This window comes from Lemur catta, chromosome 9 (assembly GCF_020740605.2).
Source record: "Lemur catta isolate mLemCat1 chromosome 9, mLemCat1.pri, whole genome shotgun sequence".
In the NCBI taxonomy this organism is placed as follows: domain Eukaryota; kingdom Metazoa; phylum Chordata; class Mammalia; order Primates; family Lemuridae; genus Lemur; species Lemur catta.
The window spans coordinates 54887360-54911311 of record NC_059136.1 but is presented as its reverse complement, the minus strand read 5'-3'; the positions used below and the strand labels follow the sequence as shown (position 1 = coordinate 54911311).

Genomic DNA, 23952 nt, shown 5'->3' with positions numbered 1-23952 from the left:
TCTTTCATTTTCTATTTTTAGGATGGCAAAATATTTATTTTAAATGATCATTTTATTATTTTTTTCATTCTATCAAAATAGTTATATTTTTCAAAAAAATTATAGATTCTTTCCTTATTTGGGCTAATGCTCTCTGGAATAATTTTTTGGTATTACAGAGTAATGTTTGGAAAACCTACCCACTTCAAAGTGCTTACCCTTGATTCATTATTTCTTCATCATGATAAAAACATTCTTTCCTTTCTCCATGTTATTATTATTGTTATTATTTTGATTATCAGAAACTATCTGGCAAATCATTTAATAATACATTCAAGAGAAAAGATTGCTATGCAATAACCTATATTTTACTATTTTGAAATCCAATGTGATTTTGAGACATAGATTTTTCATAATATTCTACAACTTTAACAATGCATTTAGCACTTCTTGAATTCTGTCACTATTAGAAATTTGAAATGATCTCCATATTCCTTTTTACAAATTTCAAAATTAGGATTATTTTATCTCAGCTTCTGAAATTATGGTATATATAGTTTCTTTTCACAGTCTCACTTTAGTACATGTAGCAATTACATTTACATGAGAATCATGATTAACTAAGACTTAAACATATATTAATTCTGTTAAGTATTTTTTTCACATTTTCTTTTCTTTCTACCTTTTTAAAAGCTCCATTATTAAAACTAGCTTCAGTAGAGAATAAATGCTTCAGTCAATAGTTTAGCAAATAATTTAATGACTACCTGATCAAGCAAATAATGATATTTTCTAGGATATTGTTCTTAAGGCATCTCAGATGACAATTGCATATATACATATACTGAATGCACACCCCCATCTCCCTTAACTAACATTTTAAACACAGTATAAGTCAATATACCAGCAAGTCTGTTGATACTTTTTTACTTCTATGCAGAGATTTGTTTTCCAATTGCAGATTGCATATCTGTCAAATTCAGACTATTAGTTCAATCATTCATAATCCTTTTAAACCTGAGCTATCAAACTTTTATCAAGAATTAATTCAGCTAGGCGCGGTGGCTCACGCCTGTAATCCTAGCACTCTGGGAGGCCGAGGTGGGAGGATTGCTTGAGCTCAGGAGTTGGAGACCAGCCTGAGCAAGAGCGAGACCCCGTCTCTACTAAAAATAGAAAGAAATTAGCCAAACAACTAAAAATAGAAAAAATTAGCCAGGCATGGTGGTGCATGCCTGTAGTTCTGCTACCCAGGAGGTTGAGGCAGGAGGATTGTTGAGCCCAGGAGTCTGAGGTTGCTGTGAGCTAGGCTGCTGACACCACGGCACTCTAGCCTGGGCAACAGAGTGAGACTCTGTCTAAAAAAAAAAAAAATTAATTCTTTCTGCTGATTAAGTTTTTCCAAGTTTGCAAAGCAGATGTCTTGAATATTAACTATGCCAGAAGTAATATTTTTCATGTGTTCTTTTTTCTAAGACTTAATTTTTTAAGATCAGTTTTATGTCCATAGTAAAATTAAGAGGAAGGTACACAGATTTTTCATATGTTTCTCTGCTCCCACACATAGGCTTCTTCATTATCAACCTTCTCCACCAAACTGGGTACATTTGTTACAATTGATGCTTTGACACATCATAATCACCCAAAGACCATAGTTTACATTAGGGCTCACTCTTGGTGTTGTACATTCAATGGATTTGGACAAATGTAAAATTACATGTATCCATGATTACAGTATCATACAGAGTATTTTCACTGCCCTAAAAATCCTCTGTGCTCTGCCAATTCATCTTTCCCCCCTATCCTAACCCCCCTGGCAACCATTGATCTTTATTGTCACCCTGGTTTTGCCTTTCTAGATGTCATACAGTTGAAATCATACAGTATGTAGCCTTTTAGGCAAACTTCTTTCACTTAGTAATGTTTATTTAGGGTTCCTCTGTGTCTTTTCATGGCTTGATAGCTCATTTCTTTTTAGCACTGAATAATATTCCATTGTCTGGATGTACCACAGTTGATTTATTGATTCACCTACTCAAGGACATTTTGGTTGCTTCCAAGTTTTGGCAATCGTGAATAAAGCTGCTATAAAAATCCATGTGCAGGTTTTGGTGTGGATATAAGTTTTCAGATCCTTTGGGTAAATGCCAAGGAACATGACTGCTGGATTGTATAGTAAAGACTATGTTTAGTTTTGTAAGAAACTGCCAAACTGTCTGTACCATTTTGCATTCCACCAGCGATCAATGAGGGTTCCTGTTGAATGAGTGTTCCTATTGTTCCACTCTCACCAGCATTTGATGTCAGTGTTCTGGATTTTGACCATTCCAATAGGTGTATAGAAGTATCTCATTGTTTTAATTTGCATTTCCCTGATTATTGAGATTAAACATCTTTTCATATGCTTATTTGCCATATGTTTATCTTCTTTGGTGAGGTGTCTCGTAATTTGGCCCATTTTCAAATTGGGTTGTTTTTGTTGAGTTTTAAAAGTTTTGTGTATTTTTGGGATAATAGTTTTTTATCAGATGTGTCTTTTGCAAATATTTTCTCTCAGTCTGTGGCTTCTCTTACTCTCTTGACATTGTCTTTTGCAGTTTTTATTTTCATGAAACCAAGCTTATTAATTATTTCTTCCATGAATTGTACCTTTGGTGTTATATCAAAAATTTATGACCATATACAGGTTATCTAGGTTTTCTTCTATGTCATCTTCTAAGAGTTTTATTATTTTGCATTTCATGTTTAGTTCTATGATGAATTTGAGTTAATTTAGTGAAGAGTATAATGTTTGTGTCTAGACTGATTTTTTTGCATGTGGATATCCAGTTTATCCAGCACCATTTGTTGAAAAGACTACCTTTGCTCCATTTTATTGCCTTTGCTCCTTTGTCAGAGATAGATTGACTATATTTATGTGGTTTTTTTTTTTCTGGACTATTTTATTCATTGATTTATTTGTCTATTCCTTGTCCAGTCAGTACCACAATGTCTTGATTATTATAGCTTCATTGAAAGTCTTGAAAAGTCAGGTAATGTCAGTCTTCCAACTTTGTTCTTCTCTTTCAATACTGTGTTGTATATTCTATTTTTTGCCTCTCCATATAAACTTTAGAATCAGCTTGTCAATATCCACAAAATAACATGCTGGGATTTATTGGAATTGCACTGAATCCGTAGATCAAGGTGGGAAGAATTGATATTGAGTAGTTCTGTATATGGAAAATCTGTCCATTTATTAATATTTAGCTCTTCTTTATTTCATTTATTGGAGTTTTGATGTTTTTCTCATATAGATCTCATACATATTTTGTTAGATTATAACTAAGTATTTCATTGTTGGGGAGTGCTAATGTAAATGGTATTGCAATTTTCATTTCAAATCCAATTTGTTTATTGCTGGTATATATGACTGACTTTGGAATATTAACCTTGCTGTAATCACTTACTAGTTTCTGGAGGGTTTTTTTCCCCCCCTGTCAATTCTTTTGTGTTATTTACATAGACAGTCATAGATAAACATGTCATCACAAACAAAGCCAGTTTTATTTCTTCCTCCCAACCTGTATATATTTTATTTACTTTTTTTGTTTGTTGCATTAGCCAGTACTTCCAATACAATGTTGAAAAGGAGTGGTTAGAGGCAACATCCTTGCTTTTTTCCTGATTTCACTGGGAAAGATTAAAGTTTCTCACCATTAATTATGCTGTTAGCTATAGGTTTTTGGTAGATATTCTTTATAAACTTGAGGAAGTTCACTTCTATTCCTAGTTTACTGAGACTTTTTATGATAAATGCTTGTTGGATTTTGTCAAATGCTTTTTCTGTATCTATTGATAGGATCATGTGATTTTTCTCTTTTAGCCTGTTGATATGAATGATGGATTACATTAATTGATTTTTGAATGTGGAACTAGCCTTGCATATACACCCACATGGTGTATAATTCTTTTTATATATTGTTGGATTCAGTGTGCTATTATTTTATTGAGGATTTTTATATTCATGTTCATGGGAGATTTTGGTCTATAGTTTTTTTTTCTTATAATTTCTTTGTCTAGTATTGGTTTTAGGATAGTGCTGGCCTCATATAATGAGTTAGGAAGTGTTCTCTGTGATTCTGTCCTCTGATAGAGATTGTAGAGAATTGGTATAATTTCTTTCTTAAATGTTTGGTAGAATTTACCAGTGAATCCATCTGGGCCTATTGCTTTCTGTTTTAGGAGTATATTTATTATTGATTTAATTGATTTAATAGATATAGGCCCATTGAAATTGTCTATTTCTTCTTCTGTCAGTTTTATAAAATTGTATCTTTCAAGGAATTGGTCCATTTCATCTAAGTTGTCAAATTTGTGGGCTTAGAGTTTTTCATAGTATTCATTTATTATCCTATTAATGTCCATGGGATCTGTAATGATATTCCCTCTTTCATTTATGATATTAGTAATTTGTGTCCCCTATCTTTTTATTAATTAGCCTTGTTAGAAGCTTATTGATTCTATAGATCTTTCCATGGAGCCAGCTTTTGGTTTTGTTGATTTTCTCTATTTATTTACTGTTTTCAGTTTCAGTGATGTCTGCTCTAATTCTTAGTATTTCTTTTCTAACTGCTTACTTGGATTTAATTACTTCTTCTTTTTCTAGTTTTCTAAGGTGGAAACTTAGATTATTAATTTTAGGTCTTTCTTTTCTAATGTATACAATCAGCACTATAAATTTCCCTCTAAGTGCTGCTTTTGCTGCATCCCACAAATTTTTATAAAATGTGTTTCTGTTTTTATTTATTTAAAAAGATTTAAATTTTTTTAAGATTTCTTCTTTGACCCATGTATCATTTAGAAGTATATTGTTTAATCTGCACATATTTTGGGATTTTCCATTTATCTTTCTGTTATTGATTTCTAGTTTAATTCCATTGTGGTCTCAGAGCATCTTTGCCTAGTCCAATGTCTGAAAGAGTCTTCCCAACGTTTTCTTCCAGAATTCTTAAGCTTTCACGGCTTAGGTTTAAGTTTGTTATCCATTGTGAGTTGATTTTTGTGAAAGGCAAGAGGTGTGGATATCTAGTTTTCAGCACCACTTATTGAATAGAGATTCTTTTCCCCAGTGTACATTTTTGTTTGCTCTGTCAAAGATTAGAGGACAATATGAGGATGGTTTTATATCTTGGATCTCTGTCCTATTCCAAAGGTCTATATTTCTGTTCTTGTGCCAGTACCATGCTGTTTTGATTGCTATAGCCTTGTTGTAAAGTTTGAAGTCTGGCAGACTGAAGCCTCCCAATTTGTTCTTTTTGCTTAAGATTGCATTGGCTATATGAGGTCTTCTCTGGTTCCATATGAAGTGTAGAATTATATTTTCTAAATCTGTAAAGAATGATGATGGCATACTCTGCCTTTTAATTCATGCATTTACACCTCATTGTCCAAAGTGATTTTGATAAAGTTGGATTAATACCTACCATATTTTTTACCTTTATTCTTTGTTTCTATTTTTTCTTCTATTCTTTTTCAGTATTTTGTTTTTTAATTTAGCTTTTTATATGATTCCATTTTCTTTCCTTCCTTAGCATATCAGTTATACTTCTTTTTAAAAAAGTTTTTGGTAGGTACCCTAGAATTTGCAATACACATTTACAATTAATGCAAGTCTACTTTCAAATAATAATTCACAGATAGTATGAGTACTTAACAATGAAATACTCCTAATTTCTCCCTCCCATTCTTTGTATCATTGTCATTCCTTTCATTTAAATTTAAGCATATATAATGGTATGTATAATACAGACATAAGCATAAATAATTGACTACATTGTTTCTATTATTTATTTTAAATAAACCATTACCTGTTAAGTCAATTAAGGATAAGAAAAACAAAAGTTTTTATTTCACCTTCACTTATTCCTTCTTCAGTGCTTTTCCTTTCTATATGTAGCTTCAAGATTCTGACCTATATCATTTTCCTTCTCTCTAAAAAGCACTTTTAACATTTCTTGCATAGTAGTTCTACTGACAACAAAATTCCTTAGTTTTTGTTTATGAATTTCTTTATTTTTCCTTCACTTTTGAAGGGTAATTTCACAGTGTATAAAATTCTAAGTTGGTAGTTTTTTTTCCTCTCAACACTTTAAATATTTCACTCCACACTCTTCTTGCTTCCATTATTTCTCAGAAGTCATATGTAATTCTTTTCTTTGTTCTTCTACAGGTATGGAGGCTTTTTTTTTTTTTTCAATTATCCTCTGCCTTCTTTCAAGACTTTTTTCTTTAATCTTTGATTTCCTGTAGTTTGAAAATGATACGCTTATGTATAGGTTTTTCTTTTTTTGGCATTTATCCTGCTTGATATTCTCTGAGCTTCCTGGATCTGTGGTCATTGGCTTAGTGTCTGACATTGATTTAGGGGTATTGCCAATCTTTGTTTTTCAAACGTTTCTTCTGTTCCTTTTTCTCTTTCTTCTCCTTCTGATACTACTATCAGGTATCAGCTACGCTTTGTGTAGTTGTCTCAGTCCTTGGATGTTCTGTTCTGTTCTATTTTTTAGTCTTTGTTCTCTTTGCTTTTCAGTTTGTGAAGTTTTTATTGATATATTCTCAAGCTCAGTTTCTTTTCTCAGCCATGTTCAATCTACTAATAAGCCCATTGAAGGCATTCTTCACTTTCGTTACAGGGTGCTTTTTTTTTTTTTTTTTTTAATCTCTAGCACTTCTTTTTAGTTCTTTCTTAGAATTTCCATCTCTCTACTTACATTGCTCACCTATTCTTGCATGCTATCTATTTTATCCATTAGAGGCTGTAGTATATTAATCACAGTGGTTTTAAGTTCCCAATCTGATAATTCCAGCATCCCTGCTGTGTCTGAATTGATACTTACTGTTTCTATTCAAATTGTGTTTTTTGCCTTTTAGTATGTATTTAATATTTTTTTCTTGGTAATTTTTTCTTAATAGCCAGACATGATATACTGGTTAAAAGGAATTGCTGTAAATAGGCCTTTAATAATGTGGTGGTAAGTTGTGGGAAGGGAGCGCTCTTTGGTCCTGTGATTAGGTTTCAGACTTTTAATGAGCTTCTGCCTCTGGTTGACTTTACAAGTGTTTCTCATTTTTTTCTTCCTCCCTTAAGTGGGACAGGATGGCTACAGTGGGCTGGAATTGGATATTTCCTTTCTCCTATGTGGAAGGCTATAATTGGCTAGATTTGGTTATTTCCCTTTTCCCAGGTTAGGCTCTGATTAACCAGTTTCCTCTGAGGGCAAAGTCTTATTAAGAAGGATAGACTGCTTCTGGAGTATTTCAAAATAGCTCCATTTTCCCTCTCCCTGCTCGAAGCATAAGGACATTTTTCCTTAATATTTGCTATTGGAACCTAGCCGAGCTCCTGTAGGTAAGTCTCATAATATTGTGGGAGACCTCAATGACTGGGTTCCTCTGGATTTTTTTTTAACTCTCAGACTTAGTCTCACTGAACCTCCAGCAATTTGTCAATTGCAGTTCAAGTTTTCCTACTCTGGCATCAGTTTCTACTCACAAGCCTCTACTCTGGTAAGCTGTGACTCCCTTAGTTTCCCTGTCTGTCTCTCCAATCTTAGGGGCAGTTGTTTGCCCTGTGTTCTCCCTCTTTTACAGATCCAAGAAGAGTTGTTGATTTTTGAGCTTTTTGCTTGTTGTTAGGACAGAATGGTAACATCCAAGCTCCCTACATGCTCACCCAAAAACTGGAAGTCTAGAAGTCCCTGCATGTGTTCTTTATTTTGCTAATTCTGATTGACTGAATTTAGAAGTAATCTTGACATCTGCATTGTTAATATTCTTCCAAGTAAGTTGAAACTTTGATTGATAAAGAAATTTAGGGCTCTCAGGGAAGCATTTCCAGGCATGGATTTGCCCCCCCATAATATACTAAGCAATGAGAATGGGACTGGTTATAAACCATTTCTTTGATCCTGTTGACTCACTCCACAACTTTAATAAATGGAATACATATAAAATATAAAACCTAGCCACATAAAATTTTAGTATTATTTTCTACCCTGACCTGAAACAATACACAAACAAATGTAAACTGTTTTCCATTGGAAAAGTAAACAATTTACTTATGTCTTGATTGTGGGGAGATGTTTGATAATTAGCTCTTAAACGTCACCTTTACTATTATAATTTGTAAGTCAATTATCTATCCCCAAGTACTCATTTTTTATCACTTCTCAGTAGTACTTTACATTATTAATCATTAGTATTTTTAAAGCTGCATATTTCTTTTTAATCTCCATGTGACTGCATCATTTGAGTTCGTTTCTTATAGTAACTCTTCCTCCTTTGCTCAATAGTATCCCTTAAACTCAGTAATCAGATCTCTTCTCTCTCTACATATGTAATGTTTCCCTGGATTTCAATGATGATCCTATTATAAATGAGTCTCATTTGTATTAACATTCCTAACATCTTTCTCAAGACTCTTTTCCATGTATTTAACTTTTTGCCTACATGACCAAAGTAATACACGAGAGTAGTCTTATCTCCCGGTCTCCAAACCAGTCCACCTCACTAAACTTCTACTCTTAGTTGTATACTCTTAACTTCCTAATGGGCTAAAATCAAAAGTTCAGAGTCATTTATTCCTTGCTCTTTTTTGCTTTTGTATCTAGTCACAAAATGTTATTGATTCATATTAGATTACCCCGAGCTCTATCCTTGCACCTTTTTTCTGTCTATACTTACTCCCTTAGTGATCTAATCTATTTGAAGTCTCATGCTTTTAAATAGTATATATATGATAAAACTCCCAAATATATGTATCTAGTCAAGAATACTTATTGGTTCTCTAAATTTTTATATTCTACTGCCCACTTGACATCTGCACTTGGAAATGTAGTAGATATCAACAGCTTAACATGTCAGAAACTGAACTTGTAATCATTCCCACCAAACCATGTCATTTGATGGCAGCTCCATTCTTTTATTTATGTGAGTCAAAATTTTAGATTTGTTATTACCCTTTCTCTTTCTCTTATGTGCAACATCGAATCTTTCACAGAATCATTTTGATAGCTCTACCTTCAAAATATATCCAGAATCTGACCATTTGCCATCATCTCCATTGTTACTATCCTGGTTCTAGCCCCTGTCATCTCTTGTATGACTTATTGCCTTGTCTAATTTTAAGCAAAAGTTAGATAATGCCCAATTTCTGCTCAGAAAACCCACAAGTGAGTTACAGCAATTCCTTTTAACCAGTATAAACCCGCAAATGAATTACAGCAATTTCTTTTAACCAGTATAATAATGTACAAACCACTGCATGATCTTCCCCCTTTCTCCAAATCTCTCTGATGTCTTCCCTTCATTACTTGCTCTGCTCCAAGCACTGTGTCCTCCTTGATGTTCTGTGCACATGTGAGATCCATTTCTACCTTGGGGCCTTTACACTTGTCTTGGAACCTTCCCCTCCATATATCCACTTGGCAGAACACCTCACCTCCCTCAATTTTTTCTGAAATGTCACCTTCTCAATGTGTCTTATCTACCTTGACTACTCTATACAAAATTGCAAACTGCCCCCATATTCTGGCATTTTGATCCCCCTTTACCTTCTGTTTTTCCCTCATAGTATTTAGTGACCTTCAAATACATAATATCATATAACTATTTATTGGGTTTTCTGTTTATTGTTTCTGTTGCTTCCCAACTATAATTTAAGCTCCACAAGGGCAAGAATTTTTCTGAGATGAACATACCCTCATAAATAATTGCTGAATGAATAAATGTATTGATTCTGTATAGTCTGTTGCCACTGCCAATTGTTATATTCCAGAGCTGTGCCACTAGTTATATGTGGCTATTTAAACTTAATTTAATATAAATATGACAAAAATTTATGTCCTTATTATCACTAGCCAAATTTCAAGTGCTTAATAGCCATGTGATTCTAGTGGCTACCATATTAGGCAGCACTCATAGAGAATATTCCTTCATTTCAGAGTTCTATTGGACAATACTGTTCTAAGTTTTATGAGAGTAATTAATCTTCTTGCTGCAATCTCTGTAACCTTCTGCCTGAATTGTATACTGCTATGAGCTTCATCTTCCTAAATAATTCCTTATTTCACAAGAGTAGAATATAGTATTAGAACACAGTGACAGCACTGGAGTCAGAAAGATGTTGTTTTAAGTCCCAGTCCTGGTATTTGACATTTAATGAAGATTTCTTTGCCTCCATTTTCACAAATGAAAAATGGAGATAATATCTTTTTGGCAGAGTTGTTTCTACTATGTAGTATATGTATTCCTGAAGAATCTTGTGCTCTGCAAAATCATGGATTAAAACAGTAGGGCTTTCCTAGGAAATCAAGGTTAGAAAGACCATTCAAAACTCATGCAGCTTTGAAAACAGAACACTAAAAATAAAAATACCAACACAACAGAAAGTCATGTTAAATTTTAAGCATTAAAAATATTAAATATAGGAGTCTAAAATAAAATGAAGTTACCTAGATGGAAGGATTATATCTAGATGGAAAGGAGGGTAAGTCTGCAAAATTATGGCTTTAAGGGAATTATCCACAAACACCAGAAAGGCCCATGCAATTTGTACTTCTAAGGCAGAGTTCATGACCACAGTAAACCAAGAGGAAGAACATGGGATGTATGGGCATTGTACACAGTATTTCTCTGGGTGACTGAGTATTTCTCTGTGTTAGTGTACTTTGCATTCGGTTCTTATTTGGTAGTTGTAGTGGACATTGTTGATGTTCCACCCATATCCCCTTTACCAGCTGGTTTACCTATCCCTTGCTACTGTGTGTTTTGGTTACTAAAAACTCACAGCTGTCCCTTTGTCCCAGGAATTGCCCTTAAGCAAATGGAAACCACCTCACCGAGGAGATTAAAAAACCTTGTCTACCTTCCACTGGCAGTCTTCAGCCAGTGACTGGCTAACATAGTACAAAAGGCCAGCCCTGTTGCCTCAAAGTCAAGGCAACTCTGATCCAATTCATCTTTCAGAGGCTCCAGTAAGATCAAGCTGCTACATTGTTGCTTAGTTTCTTCCCTTACCCTATTCTGTTCTCCTCCATTCTCCTGAGAATGCTACTTCTGTTATTCATGTGCGTCTGAATCTTTGTTTTTTGCTGTGTTTCTAGGAATCTAATCTAATACTGGAAAACATTAACATGCTAGAAAAAATCACATATGAGCCAGTCATTTTTCTGAGTTATCTCTGAAACAAATGTTGTAGTGAAACACTTTGTACAGTGCCTAGCAGAGATCCTAGCACATAGTAAAAGGTCAGTTAATAATAGCTGTAATGAGCATGTTGAAGATAATGGTGGTGGTGCTAATATCACTCTCTCCTCAGAAATTTTCAGGTTTTTACATTACAAACCTCATGATGTTTTAGATATATACAACTTGAGTCAAATTTACTTTTCCTGCTTATTTTCCCACTACTGCCTCACATTGAACTGACATTTTTTTCTCCCAACTTAGAATTTTCTTTCCTTCCATTTGTCCACATATCAGTTACTTTCTGGCACTCATTTGAGTTGTATCTCTTCTAATATACTTTGTCAAAATTTGTCATTTTTTATTCTTAGGCTTCTACTGTATCTCATCCTTGTCAAATACTGTAAGAAAAATGATAGCACATGCCTGTAGTCCCAGCTACTCAGAAGGCTGAGGCAGGAAGATTGCCTGAGGCCAGTAGCTCAAGGCCAGCATGAGCAACATAGTGAGACCCTCTCTTTAAAAAAAAAAAAAAAAAAAAAGCAGTTTACATATGTATTATAAATGGTATTCAGAGTGTGTTCTAATATTATCTTTTAAAGAAATGACTATAGACTTTAGGAACTTTTTGAACTTAATAACTGTAAATATTACTAATTGTTGAGAAATATTTGAAGCTTTTCTAGGTCACTGAAGAGATGAAAATGTTTTTAGAATAAATTTGAGTCTTTTATTGAAGATAATTAACTGTATATAAAGTCTTAATATTATGCTTTATTCATTATACTTTAATGAATATATTAATATTTTAATATATTAAAAGTCTTTCAATTTCATCAACATTTTATGTCTTTAAGTACAGAATACATGAAGGCCTTAGTGTGTAGATAACTATAATATTTATTAATCTTTCTACCTTTAGATTATAGACACAATGGTCGAGATCTTCAAAGCTCAACATTATCAGTGCCAGAACAAGTAATGTCATCAAATCATTGTTCACCATCAGGCTCTCCTCATCGAGTAGATGTTATAGGAAGGACTAGATCGTGGTCACCCAGTGTCCCTCCTCCACAAAGGTAAGACGGCATACTCCCTTTATTTGTAGTTTGTTACTACAGGCCTATTTATCATAATTTATCATTAATTATCTCTAAATATAGGTGATTCTTATGGAAAAAAGTTATTTACAGAAAAACAAGATGCTATTCAATACCCTATGTAAGGAAAGTGAAAAAAATATGGATTATCTGTAACTTTGGACAACTCCTATATTATTTTGTTGTAAGAGTTCAAAATAAGTAAGAACCAGCTTTCAGTCACATATCAGTGTGAGCAAATATAGTAGAACCAACTAATTATACTCATCAATGATGTAGCTATTGGTAATTGAAGAAACAGGAAAAAATAAACAACTGACTGGTCTTTAAAATTAGGAACAATCATCAGAAGAATACAAAAGAATGCATGTGCAGTGGGAAGAATGGTTCAGAAAGTCTGCAGTTCCAGGTCGTATGCCTGGTGGAAATCTCTGATCAACCTTGTTAAGTACAGGCTTAATGGAATAAGAACCATGGAAATAATAGTTGAGGCTACCAAGAAATATGTGCATAATTCACACTTTATATACTTGGAATGTTTAAGAAATTTTGACCAGTTAGAGTAACAGCCTTATAACTTCTGTTTTAAATAAATAATTGAGTTAGTATTAGAATTTTAATTGAATCTTAATTTTACACAGAATATTGTACTTTCTGAGAGAACCTTAGATTTATTTTATTTATGAATTTAACTTATTTAATTTAGGAGGCTATGAAGCACTAAAATGTGTTTATATAATTTGAACAATTATAGAAATTAAAATGAAAATCTATTAAGTTGATAAACATAGTTTAAAATGTTTAAAGATGTTGAATTAACTAAGAAAACAACCCATACTTCATAAAAGTTTACTAATGTAAGCATTGTATTTAACAGAAAAATTTTAGAGGCATTTACATTAAATCAGAAATAACAGAGGGTGCTCATTATTATTGTCACTGTTTAAAATAGTACTTTAGGTCCAGAGAAATGTTAAAATACAACAAAAAGAAATAAGAGGTGGAAGGCTTAGAAGTGAGAAAAACCATCATTATTTGTTGATGATAGGATTATATAAAAAGAAAACCAAACATAATCAAAATATTAAAACTAATATGGGAATGCTGCCAAACACCTGGCCGTGTATCAACTTACAAAAATGAGTAGTAACTAATCAGAAAATACCATAAGACACAAAGCGCTATGCTCAAAAGCCACATAAAGTATAAAGTATTAATATCTAGCAATTCATCCAACTAAGAATTCACAGGATCCTCTAAAAGAAAAATATAAACTTTAGGTAAGGAATCAACAAGAGATGTACCCTATTTATGGGCAGAATTACTTCATACAATAAAGATAGAAAATTTCGACAAATTTATCTATAAATCTAATGCAATACCAATCATAATTCTATGTGCAATTTTTATAAACTTGTCACTCTAGAAATTATATGGAAGGATAAACATGTACAAATAATTAAATCCATTTTGAAAAAGAAGAGAAAAATGTATTATCAGGCCCTAATAGTTAAAAACAAGATGGAGTTTGAACAATAGCAGCAAAATAGACATAATGAAGAGAATAGATAATACAATATAAATATATATACATTTATATGTCTGTGTTTACTTGGTACAGGATAATAAGGTGACACAAATTAATATAGAAAAGATGGGTTGGGAAGGATAGGAAAATTAGCTCATCACATGTAATAAAATTAAAAACTGGATTCCTACTTTTCATTCAATAATATGACATGTCATGGTCTTAATTATGTTTTATTGGGCTGCTGTGTTTCATGGTAGTTGAAGTAATGGTTGAAGCAAGAGACTACTTAGGTGGTTATTGTTATGATATATGCACAAAGATGATAGTTTAGACTAGAGTGGTATAAAGGGAGGGGGTGAGAAGTGAACAGATTTTGAGTTGTTCTTCTGAGCTTTGAACTCATATTTGACCATGTGGCATCTCTATATCCATTCTTATATATAAACAAACATGTTTAACACTAAAGTAATTTTCTTCACACACATCTACTCCTTTTCCTGTATATATCATTGAGTATCACTACTAGAGACCTGGGGGTCATCCATTAATAAGGTTGATATTCATTATTATATCCCCATTGGTGTTAGTTTAATTTGAGCTCTTTTTGTATTGTATCTATTATAGCAGCAATCTTCTTATCTGTCAACCTCCAACTGCAATTTATACCTTTAGCCAGGAGTGCAATTAGTTAAAACAAAACAAAAAATTTGGTCTTGACCATACAGTGACTTTGTCTTTTTCTACTATTTTTATTAATAAATCTCACTACTTAGTATAGTATATGATTAAAGTTTACTAAGATATTTAATGGATCTTGCTATTTTAGCCGGAATGTAGAACAGGGACTTCGAGGGACACGCACTACTACTGGGCACTATAATACAATTAGCCGAATGGATAGACATCGTGTCATGGATGACCATTATTCTCCAGATAGAGACAGGTAAATATGATTAAATACTATTAGACCTTACAAATCACCATCCTCAGGAAGGGGTTACCATAAAATATTTTCATCTATTCCTTTATCTTAGTTTCTAAAGCAATATTTTTCCTTTATAATACTCACATTCTTATGACTGTCACATTGTTAAAAAAATAAATAAAAACAACATTTTCCTTAGTAGGAAAAAAATCATCTTATTCTTGCAGTTTTGGTCCTTTATTAAATCAAACCAGTTAAGTTTGTGAGTCTGCGTGAGAAATTATAATTGTGATGAAGATAAGATGTTTTATTATTTTTACCTTGTCATAACCAATTATTATATATAAAATATATTCATGAGACAATCAATTTTAAAATCTTTTATGTTCATCAGAAAAATCAGTGTGATTTTTCCCATGTAGAAGTATTAAGACAGAGTCTGGTTTGTTTAGGAAACATTGTATCATGACTCATGAAAAGGTTTTTCCTCATGGCTTTTAGTAAACCTTTCAAGCATCTTAAAGAATCATGCTTGTTGATTGTTGTGTTTAGAAGAACTCTGTGAATTTGCTCCATTATATATATATGGCAAACTTGGAAGTAACATGGTATGTTATAATGCTTACATTAATTACTATTAACATTTTTAAGTTAAGCAAATTGGTTCTCTCTAATTCATGCTTTGTTTACATATGAAATAAAGGATATTATAGTTTTCCCAAACTTTTCAAAGGATAGAGTAAAATAATGAAGGAACTCAGAAGTGCTTTCGTATGTTTTCTAAACTCATTTTAGGAAGAGCACTTGAGGCCTTTTAAATCAGCTGATATGAGAAATTAATGTCAACATTTATAAATTTAATTGTTTTATCTAAATCTAGGATTATACTCAATTCATGCTTATACTTTCATCATGTTTTAATATACTTAGTCTTCAACAGTGACAAACAAGTATTGCCTTTTGTGTCTGAGATCTGAGAAGAAATTAGGAAGTTGTTAAATTAATATTAGTATTAGTGCCAAATGAAAGTTAATATAGTATTTTATTTATTTTTAATTTGCTTAACTTTTTCATAGTGATCTGAGTCTTCAGGGCTAATCATAGACATGCTACCTATAGAAATTGATGCTTATCAAGTATAATAGTGAAAGAAGGATAACTATGTTGGCATGATTAGGAGTTGGAAAGAATCATATTAGGGTGGATCAATAGGCATTTTGGTTACTTAATAGAATTTTAATGAGATTGATCATTTCTGGAAATTATTTATATAGCAAGTTATGAATTCCTTGATCCTTGAAGGTTTGTTAATGGAAATGATGAAAGAGAAAGCCTGAAATTACTTTAAGCTTCCTTTAAGTTTATGTAAAGTATTCTTTTAATGAAAAATGAACTTTACATTTTCCTCTAAAACAAGTAAATATGGTCTAAATCTTGCAGAAAAAGATAGGGTAAAATTAACCTCTAGAATTATACTCACAAACAGAAATGGTTGCTATCACATCAAATGCATAATATTTCATAAATATTTTAAAACAAGTGGCCCTAAATTCAATGGCAACAAAATTTGATATTAAAGCCTTGCTGATTAATCCTTGGTATTAGCCAATATGACTAACATGTCAGAGATATTCTGTAATATGCATATTTATTTCTATCCCAATTTATGCCAACAATTAAAATGTCATATATATTTTTTGCTTTAAAACTTAAAGAATCTCTTAGTTTAGCAAAAATGTTCAAATAACTATTTCCTGAAGTTTTGGGGAAAATTGATCCATGTGGTTTCATTACTCTTTTAGAGTGTTATAGATTGCCAGATTACAATTACTCTTAACCATGAGCTGCATTAAATCCTTTTTTGATATAAGTAAAATAGAATTTTATTTAACTAGGAATATAAAACCATTTCTAATATTTGGATTATCTGTTTAATCATTATTCATTAACACGAGGAATCAAAAATCAAAAAGTACAATATTAGTCATGTATGTAGTCTATGATATTATTAAACAGTGGATCCTTAATCTCTGTTTTACTCTAATATTCTAAAAGATTTTTGATAATAAAATACATATGAAGGATTTCTAATTTTTATGAACTATTTAGGAGGTAGGAATACTCTAGAACTCTTAGAGTGAATTTTTGTGAATAGCATTTTGTAGAGTCTATCAATAATATTGTTAATTTAAAAGCCTAAGCGAGAATTTCCTTTGAGGTAGTAGGAATAATTTAGGTATTTTAAGAGGTACATTAACCTTTCTTATCAGTAAGAATTGTTGCACTGGACTAAAATACTGTTTTATTGAATGTACTCTTTTTCATAGGATTTGCAACCAAATGGCCTAGAGTTTGAATCTAGGGTTTCATCTCATGGTACCTGTATATCTTTGTGGGAAAATTAACCTCTTTGACATTTGATTTCCTCATCTATAAAATTAGGGCCGGGCGTGGTGGCTCACGCCTGTAATCCTAGCCCTCTGGGAGGCTGAGGCGGGTGGCTCGCTCGAGGTCAGGAGTTCGAGACCAGCCTCAGCAAGAGTGAGACCCCGTCTCTACTAAAAATAGAAATAAATTATCTGGCCAACTAAAATACATATAGAAAAAATTAGCCGGGCATGGCGGCACATGCCTGTAGTCCCAGCTACTCGAGAGGCTGAGGCAGTAGGATCGCTTAAGCCCAGGAGTTTGAGGTTGCTGTGAGCTAGGCTGACGCCACGGCACTCACTCTAGCCAGGGCAACAAAGTGAGACTCTGTCTCAAAAAAAAAAAAAATTAGAATATTAGTGTCAACTCTACAGGGTTGTGTAGATTAAATGACAGTGTCTCCAGTTGTATAGCATGTATTCAAAAAAATATGTTCTAGCCTTAACATTTTAAAAGAATCTATTGGCTTGCAAATAATTTGCATTTAGTGTGCTTAATCATTAAGCAAAAACAGACAAACATACAAATAAAAAAACAGGGAAATCAGTTCAAGTATTTTTTTTGAAAGTTCTATATGGAATATAGAACATGCATTGGACCTTGAAAAATGGGCATATTTATTCAGGGAAGTACAAGATCAAAGTTACAGGGACAAAACACACCTATACATCATAAAGGCCCAGTACAAAGGATGAAGGATTTGGGGACATGTTTGAAAGTTGTTTGTGAAGGCAATGACTTTTACACTAACTACATTGGGTGAGAAACTATGCTTTTTAACATTAGTTTATAATACTTGGTCATACTTAAGTGGGATAAAGAGGAGATATAGTATTCATATCCTTTTTAATAGATAATGTAAAAAGAATTATATGTAAAATTTTTATTCAATCCTTGTTTCTCTGTATATCTCTATTATCATTAGTCAAAATCCTATTATATTTTGAAAAATCCTATATTATATTTTGAAAAAAATCCAATTCTTTACAAGTAATTCAGAAACCTGGATGCCGAGACATTATTAGATAAAATAATGAATTATAAAGGACATCTTTCATCTTCCATCCCCATCCTTCCCCCTTTTTGTACCATTGTTTTTCTGATAAATCCTGGTAACTACTAAAACTAGAAACATAATTAATTTATTCTGTGGCAGACTATGTGGCGTTAGTATTAGAAATCATTTTAAGAGCTTTTTGTTTACTTGAGTTAGTTTACCATTAGAATAAGTATAGAGTATTAGATAATATTTCTGTAACATGTCAGAGATCTCCTGTAGTATGCATTTTTATGTCTATTGTGGGGGCCAAAATATATTGAGTGCATTTATTTGCATGGAATATACTTTTAGCATTATAAGAAAAAAGTAAAATTAATACTGGCAAAGATAAATTACTTTATAAACTTTTTTTCTCTTGTATATTCAAATGATAAGTTCATACTCCAAAAAGGAAAATGGCCTATTATATGAACCTCTGGAATACCTCAAATACCTATGGTATTTCTCTATTCCTTATCAGGCAGCCAGTGACCGCAAAGTGAAACACATATTCATAACAACCTCATCAAAAAGAATAGTCTCTTTGGTCCTTTCAGTTATCACCTATGAAAGGAACACATCTCTGAAAGTTTAAAATTATAGAGAAAATAAATGAAAAAGAAGATTCACTTTACAAAAATAATATAATATTTTATTTATTATGTTTCAGAAGCATTTTAACATAGTAAAATTATACTGAGTATATTATAGGAACTATAAAGTAAGCTAAGCATTAGCAATGTTAAAGACACAGGGCATGAAGTTTTTACATTATATAGGGGTTGTTAAAAACAGCTTTCAAAATATATAGGTTTACTTAAGGATGAGATATTTTATCTCCTTTTTGCAGTCTAGTGATCTCTAAAAGGAGATATTCAGGCTATAGTGGAAGAATAATTCATTATAAATATAATTTTGTGTGTGTTAAAGATTATATTACTTAAGATCAATGTGTCTAGAAATTGGATTAGTAATCTAGTTCAGTTTTTTGAATAGTAATATTTTTATCATGATCCTTAGAATATGTAACATCTTCATTTCTACTTTTCAGAATTTAGTAATTGTATTAGTTTTGTATTTCTTTTATAGTGATTATTGCTCTGTGCAAATTTTTATTAATTTTAAACAGATTGGACTAAATGTAATTTTTATATGACTTTAATGCATATTGAAGACATTGTACATATTTATTGTTCAGATTTTATAATGTCCATTAATTTTGGAGGAAAAGCAAGCATGGTTCCGTGGAAATGTGTAAAATATTTTTAGATTATACCAAGTAGATGCAGCAAAGGACCTGGGATACACGTATTGACCTAAGGTGGATTTTAGAGGGCTTACTAAAACACAATGGTAAATTTTGTATTCATACGTGAGTTTTCATAGTTTTCAGCAGAATCTCAATGGGGTTCCTACCACATAAGGTTAAGAACTAACATGACTAGAGATAAAACAAATTGATGCTTAATAAAGGTGATTCTTGCTTAATATTCCCTTTGGCTTTCTAGGGACAAAGTTTAACTATAAGACTCTTCAAAGAAAATATTAGAAATTTTATGATTACATATATTTTATGAACTTACAAATTTTAGCAAGCTTCGAAGTTTCCACATTTTCTATTACTCTTAAGTAATTTTTGGAGAATATTCCTTTTTAAAGCAATAAATTCCAACATCACAATTGTTGAATATTATTTCTATTCTTTATAAAGCCAGGAATGCTTTTTCTGGTACTTCCTAATTTCCTTATACAACATAGGTTTACAATCTTCTGTTTACATTTCTAGAACATTTCTATGATTATATAAAGCACTGGTCTCTTTGGAGAGAAGGTTCATCATGAAAATGGTGTAATTTTGGGTTTTTTTTTTCTTTTTTAGTTCAATCCAAAATATATATATATTGAGTGGGATAGCTACTACGCACAATGATTTTTTAAATATTATCCTGGTCTAGATAGACAGATTATCATATATCAACTAATTATAAAATGTAGAAGACTGTGAGGCGGAAACATAATATTATTGGAGTCAATTGGAGAGAAAAATTTACTTGATTTGGTCTTTAGGCAAAGGCTTCAGGGAGAAGTTGGACTTTAAAGACTGGGTAGGATTTTGAAAGGCAGAAAGGTGGAGACAGAGGGAGGATGATGGGCACTCTTAAGCATGAACAAAGTCTTGGAATCAGCAAAGCACATGATATGTTTAGAGAATCTTAGATAGTCTTTTCTGTCTAGATAAGTAGTGGTGTGGGGAATGGAAAGTGACAGGAAATGAAGATTACAAGTAGTTTAGAACTTTTAAGGAATTTGTACTTATTTTTTTTGATATCAGAAGCCATTGAAGGATTTTGAGTGAGATACATACATGATTAGAAAGCATAATTTGCAAATATACCACTGTACACAGGGTAAAGAATGGATTGGGTCAGGAGGGACAGAGGTCTAGAGGTAGGGAAACCTAAGAGAAGGTTATTTCAAAAGACATATATTAAGCCTGATTTTTTAAGTACTGGCAGGAGAAAAGGAAAAGAAGGGAGAAATTTGAGTTATTTATGTGTTAGAACCAGCGAGATTTATAAATCAATTGAATGTGAAAATTCAGGAAATGGAGTAAATTCTAAGTTTGTAAATCTTGGTTTATTAAGTAAAATTTTAATCCTTAGTTGAAGGTGGTATTACAAGAGATTACAAAAAAGGAATAGCTCAAGTATCATAAAAATTTCCAAAGGAGAATTAAAGAATTTTGTTGGAAATTAGAAGAGACTTTAGAGATTGTGAAGTCCTAGGTTCCAAAGGGGTACCTGAAGGACTACTATGGTAGGTAAGCATGAGGCCCAATGGATAGGGAGCTAAGCTTTTCACTCATTAGCCAATGTCATTCTGATTTTATTGGATTCCTATGTATTGTTGCTACATCAAATTTTGTTTGAAAACAGATAGTCTTCTGCTGGAAAAAAAAAAGTTTCAAATCACTGCTTGAAGCTCTTCATTTCACAAATGCAGCATTGATGTCCCAATAGGTGAGGTATATTGTTCAAGTCTCACAACTAACATGTATTTTTCTGAGTGTCTTTATGACATTCACACAATATGTGGGGAGTCCAGGAAGCTGCAGTAAATGTGCTAAAACACAAAGAAAAATCAAGGCTAAAACAAAGTGATAGTTTACACTATAAAAACAAATTGTATTATCTAGACATAATGTGTTGGAATATAAGGTCAGGAAATGAATCTTGGAAAACCACTGTCCCTAAGAAATACAGAGAAAATAAATAAAGAGGTAGTCAGATAGGTGGAAGACCAGGTCATATGTATAAATGTTAAAGAGGCTGAGTTTTGAATTAAGAATGCCCTTATTTTAAAACCAGTCCTGCTACTTACTATATGGTTGTGGGCAAACACAGCCTCAATTTTCTCTATGGGAATGTGGGAAGACTAGAACCTACCTTAAAGAGAAGAAAATGAGGTAATGTAGGCAAAACATTTAGTGGAGTACTTGGCACATAGTTAAATGTTAAATAAATACTATGTTTAATAGCTAGAGAGAATGGTATTTCAGAAACGAAGAAAGGAGAAAGTGTTAGGAAATAGAGGTTTGAAAATATCTAATATAGAAAAGTGTAGTGTGATGAAGATCAAGAGGAGGCTAAAAGATTTTTTAGGATTCCACAAATAATATTCATAGGATACCTTCAGGAGAATGACAGAGTTAGAAGTCAAGTTACAGTAAGCTTAAAACATGAATGCAGAGTGAGGAAGAGGTGGCAAAAATTGTAGATATATGTCTTTAAGATATTCTATGTTGAAAAGAAAGTGAGAGAGATGCAATGGCTTGAGAGGAAGGCAAGGTTAGCAAGGGTTTTATTTTTAGAATTAAGTGTAGTTGAGGAAGGGAAGGCAGGAGAGAATAATGAATGAAGCAAGGTAATGTGGGAAGAAGGATACAAGTAGAGGCATTTATTTCTTCTTTTGGTGCAGAAAACAAGGACAAGTGAAGATAGAAGAGGTAGAATTATGGAAGTTGAGAGTTCAAGGTTCATTTCCATTGTTTACTGAAACATAATGATCATCTGCCAAGATTTGTTTTGACCTTAAAGATTTTAAGAAAGTAGAAAATTTTTAATTAGTGCTACAGAAAGAAGAGAGTCAACTACAGATGGGTAAAAGGTCAATGTGCTGCTTTGATTGCTTTTAGTAGTCATGAGGCATGAAATCTAGCAAAGCAAATAGCATGTAATACACATATAATGAACATAGTGAATGGAGAAATGGATAGCATACAATAAATCTAATAAATATGATAACCAAATAAAATGATTTGAATTTTCTAAAGCCCCTTGTAGTTATTTTTAATTATTAATAAATGAGGGAGAAATAATTACCTTATAAAATCTCCAAAGTATTATAAGTATAAGGAATTACCTCTTTCATTATTTCCTTCTTAAACTTTCTGGTTATTTTATTGTTTTTCTCTTCTTACCTTTCTTCCTAGAAAATGGGAAAGCATCTCTATTGAATAACATTTTCTAGATGGTGCTGAATATGTTTAAGTGATAATTGATAAGATTTTTATTTAGAAATATGATTTCTAAAAATCTCAATGTTATATTTTTGTTGTACTTTACTTTAGAATATTTAGAATATTTTAACCATTAGCATGCCTTATTGCAACGGACATTGGGAGGAGGGGGCAAGCTTTCCAGTAAACAATTTTCATTTTCTTTGCCTACTATCTGCCTATTTTTTGAATCTCACTTTTAAAATTAAACTCTCCTTTTTTCACTTCTTTCCTGAGTCTTATTTATATTCTTGTTTCTGCCATGCTTGCAGTCATTTTCTTACTCTACCTCGCTCCAGATACAGTCAGACCAGTGGGCATCATCACAGGGATGGCAGGTATATTTTTCTTATGATTGAGTCTGTTTGTAGAATTGCATGTGCCTGTCTATTGATATGATATAATTCACTTTTTTTGTTTTTTATATGTACATATATGGTTATTAGTGAAATATAGAAATATTACCATTATAAAATGGCATGAAATAAAACATACATAAACTAATTGTAGTGGGGACATCAAAAATACAGCTTCTTTTCTCTAGTCTAGAAAGACAGAATAACAGTATTCTTTTTCAATTAGCTAGAGTTAATTGCCCATCTTCCTCAGTAGAGTTCATAATTAGATATTTAAGTGGCACATGTCTTAACAATCCATTTCTCCACCTATCTGCTCCAGGGTAGAGAGGAGTTTGTCTTTGATGTGTTTACATGGAACTGATTTGTTTGTGGTTACCTTGTCAAAGGTTGCTGTGATCTACTCTTTTATCACAGTAGATAATTCTGATCTGTAGAGAACACTGGGTCTGTGGGAAACACTTGTCCATTTCTCCTCTACCACCATTCCTCTTTCCAAAGTGGGAATTTGTAGTGAATCATAGATAGTACAGCTACAATATCTTAAATACATTTTATACTGGAGGGATATATCAATTACCTGATATTTAACAGAAAGAGGGGTTAACCTAGATAGAAAGACGGGTTAGCTAGAAAGGGAAGAGAAAGAAGGTCTCTAAAGTTCATAAAGTTCTCAAGGCTACTTTAAGTAACTCTAGGGATTTGAGTAGGTTCAGTGACAACATTTGAGACCCTTTAGGCAGCGTGATAATGTGGTGGTGGGATCAGCTAGTATAGATTGGGAATTATGTGCCTAGGAATTATGCATAGT

The 23952-nt window shown here is 32.3% G+C and overlaps 1 protein-coding gene across 37 annotated transcripts in view; it reads left to right on the top strand.

Moving 5' to 3' along the window:
* Positions 1 to 23952, top strand: part of RIMS2 (regulating synaptic membrane exocytosis 2) — a 637809-nt gene that overhangs the window by 380363 nt on the left and 233494 nt on the right. For 24 of the 37 annotated variants that reach the window (XM_045561860.1, XM_045561877.1, XM_045561882.1 and 21 more), the window contains 2 exons: positions 12128 to 12284; positions 14663 to 14779. In XM_045561860.1, the coding sequence (XP_045417816.1) occupies positions 12128 to 12284; positions 14663 to 14779 (274 nt within the window). Of the gene's footprint in view, positions 1 to 12127; positions 12285 to 14662; positions 14780 to 23057; positions 23124 to 23952 lie in introns of all 37 variants that reach the window. The other 13 variants (XM_045561872.1, XM_045561861.1, XM_045561866.1 and 10 more) reach the window with 1 other exon arrangement.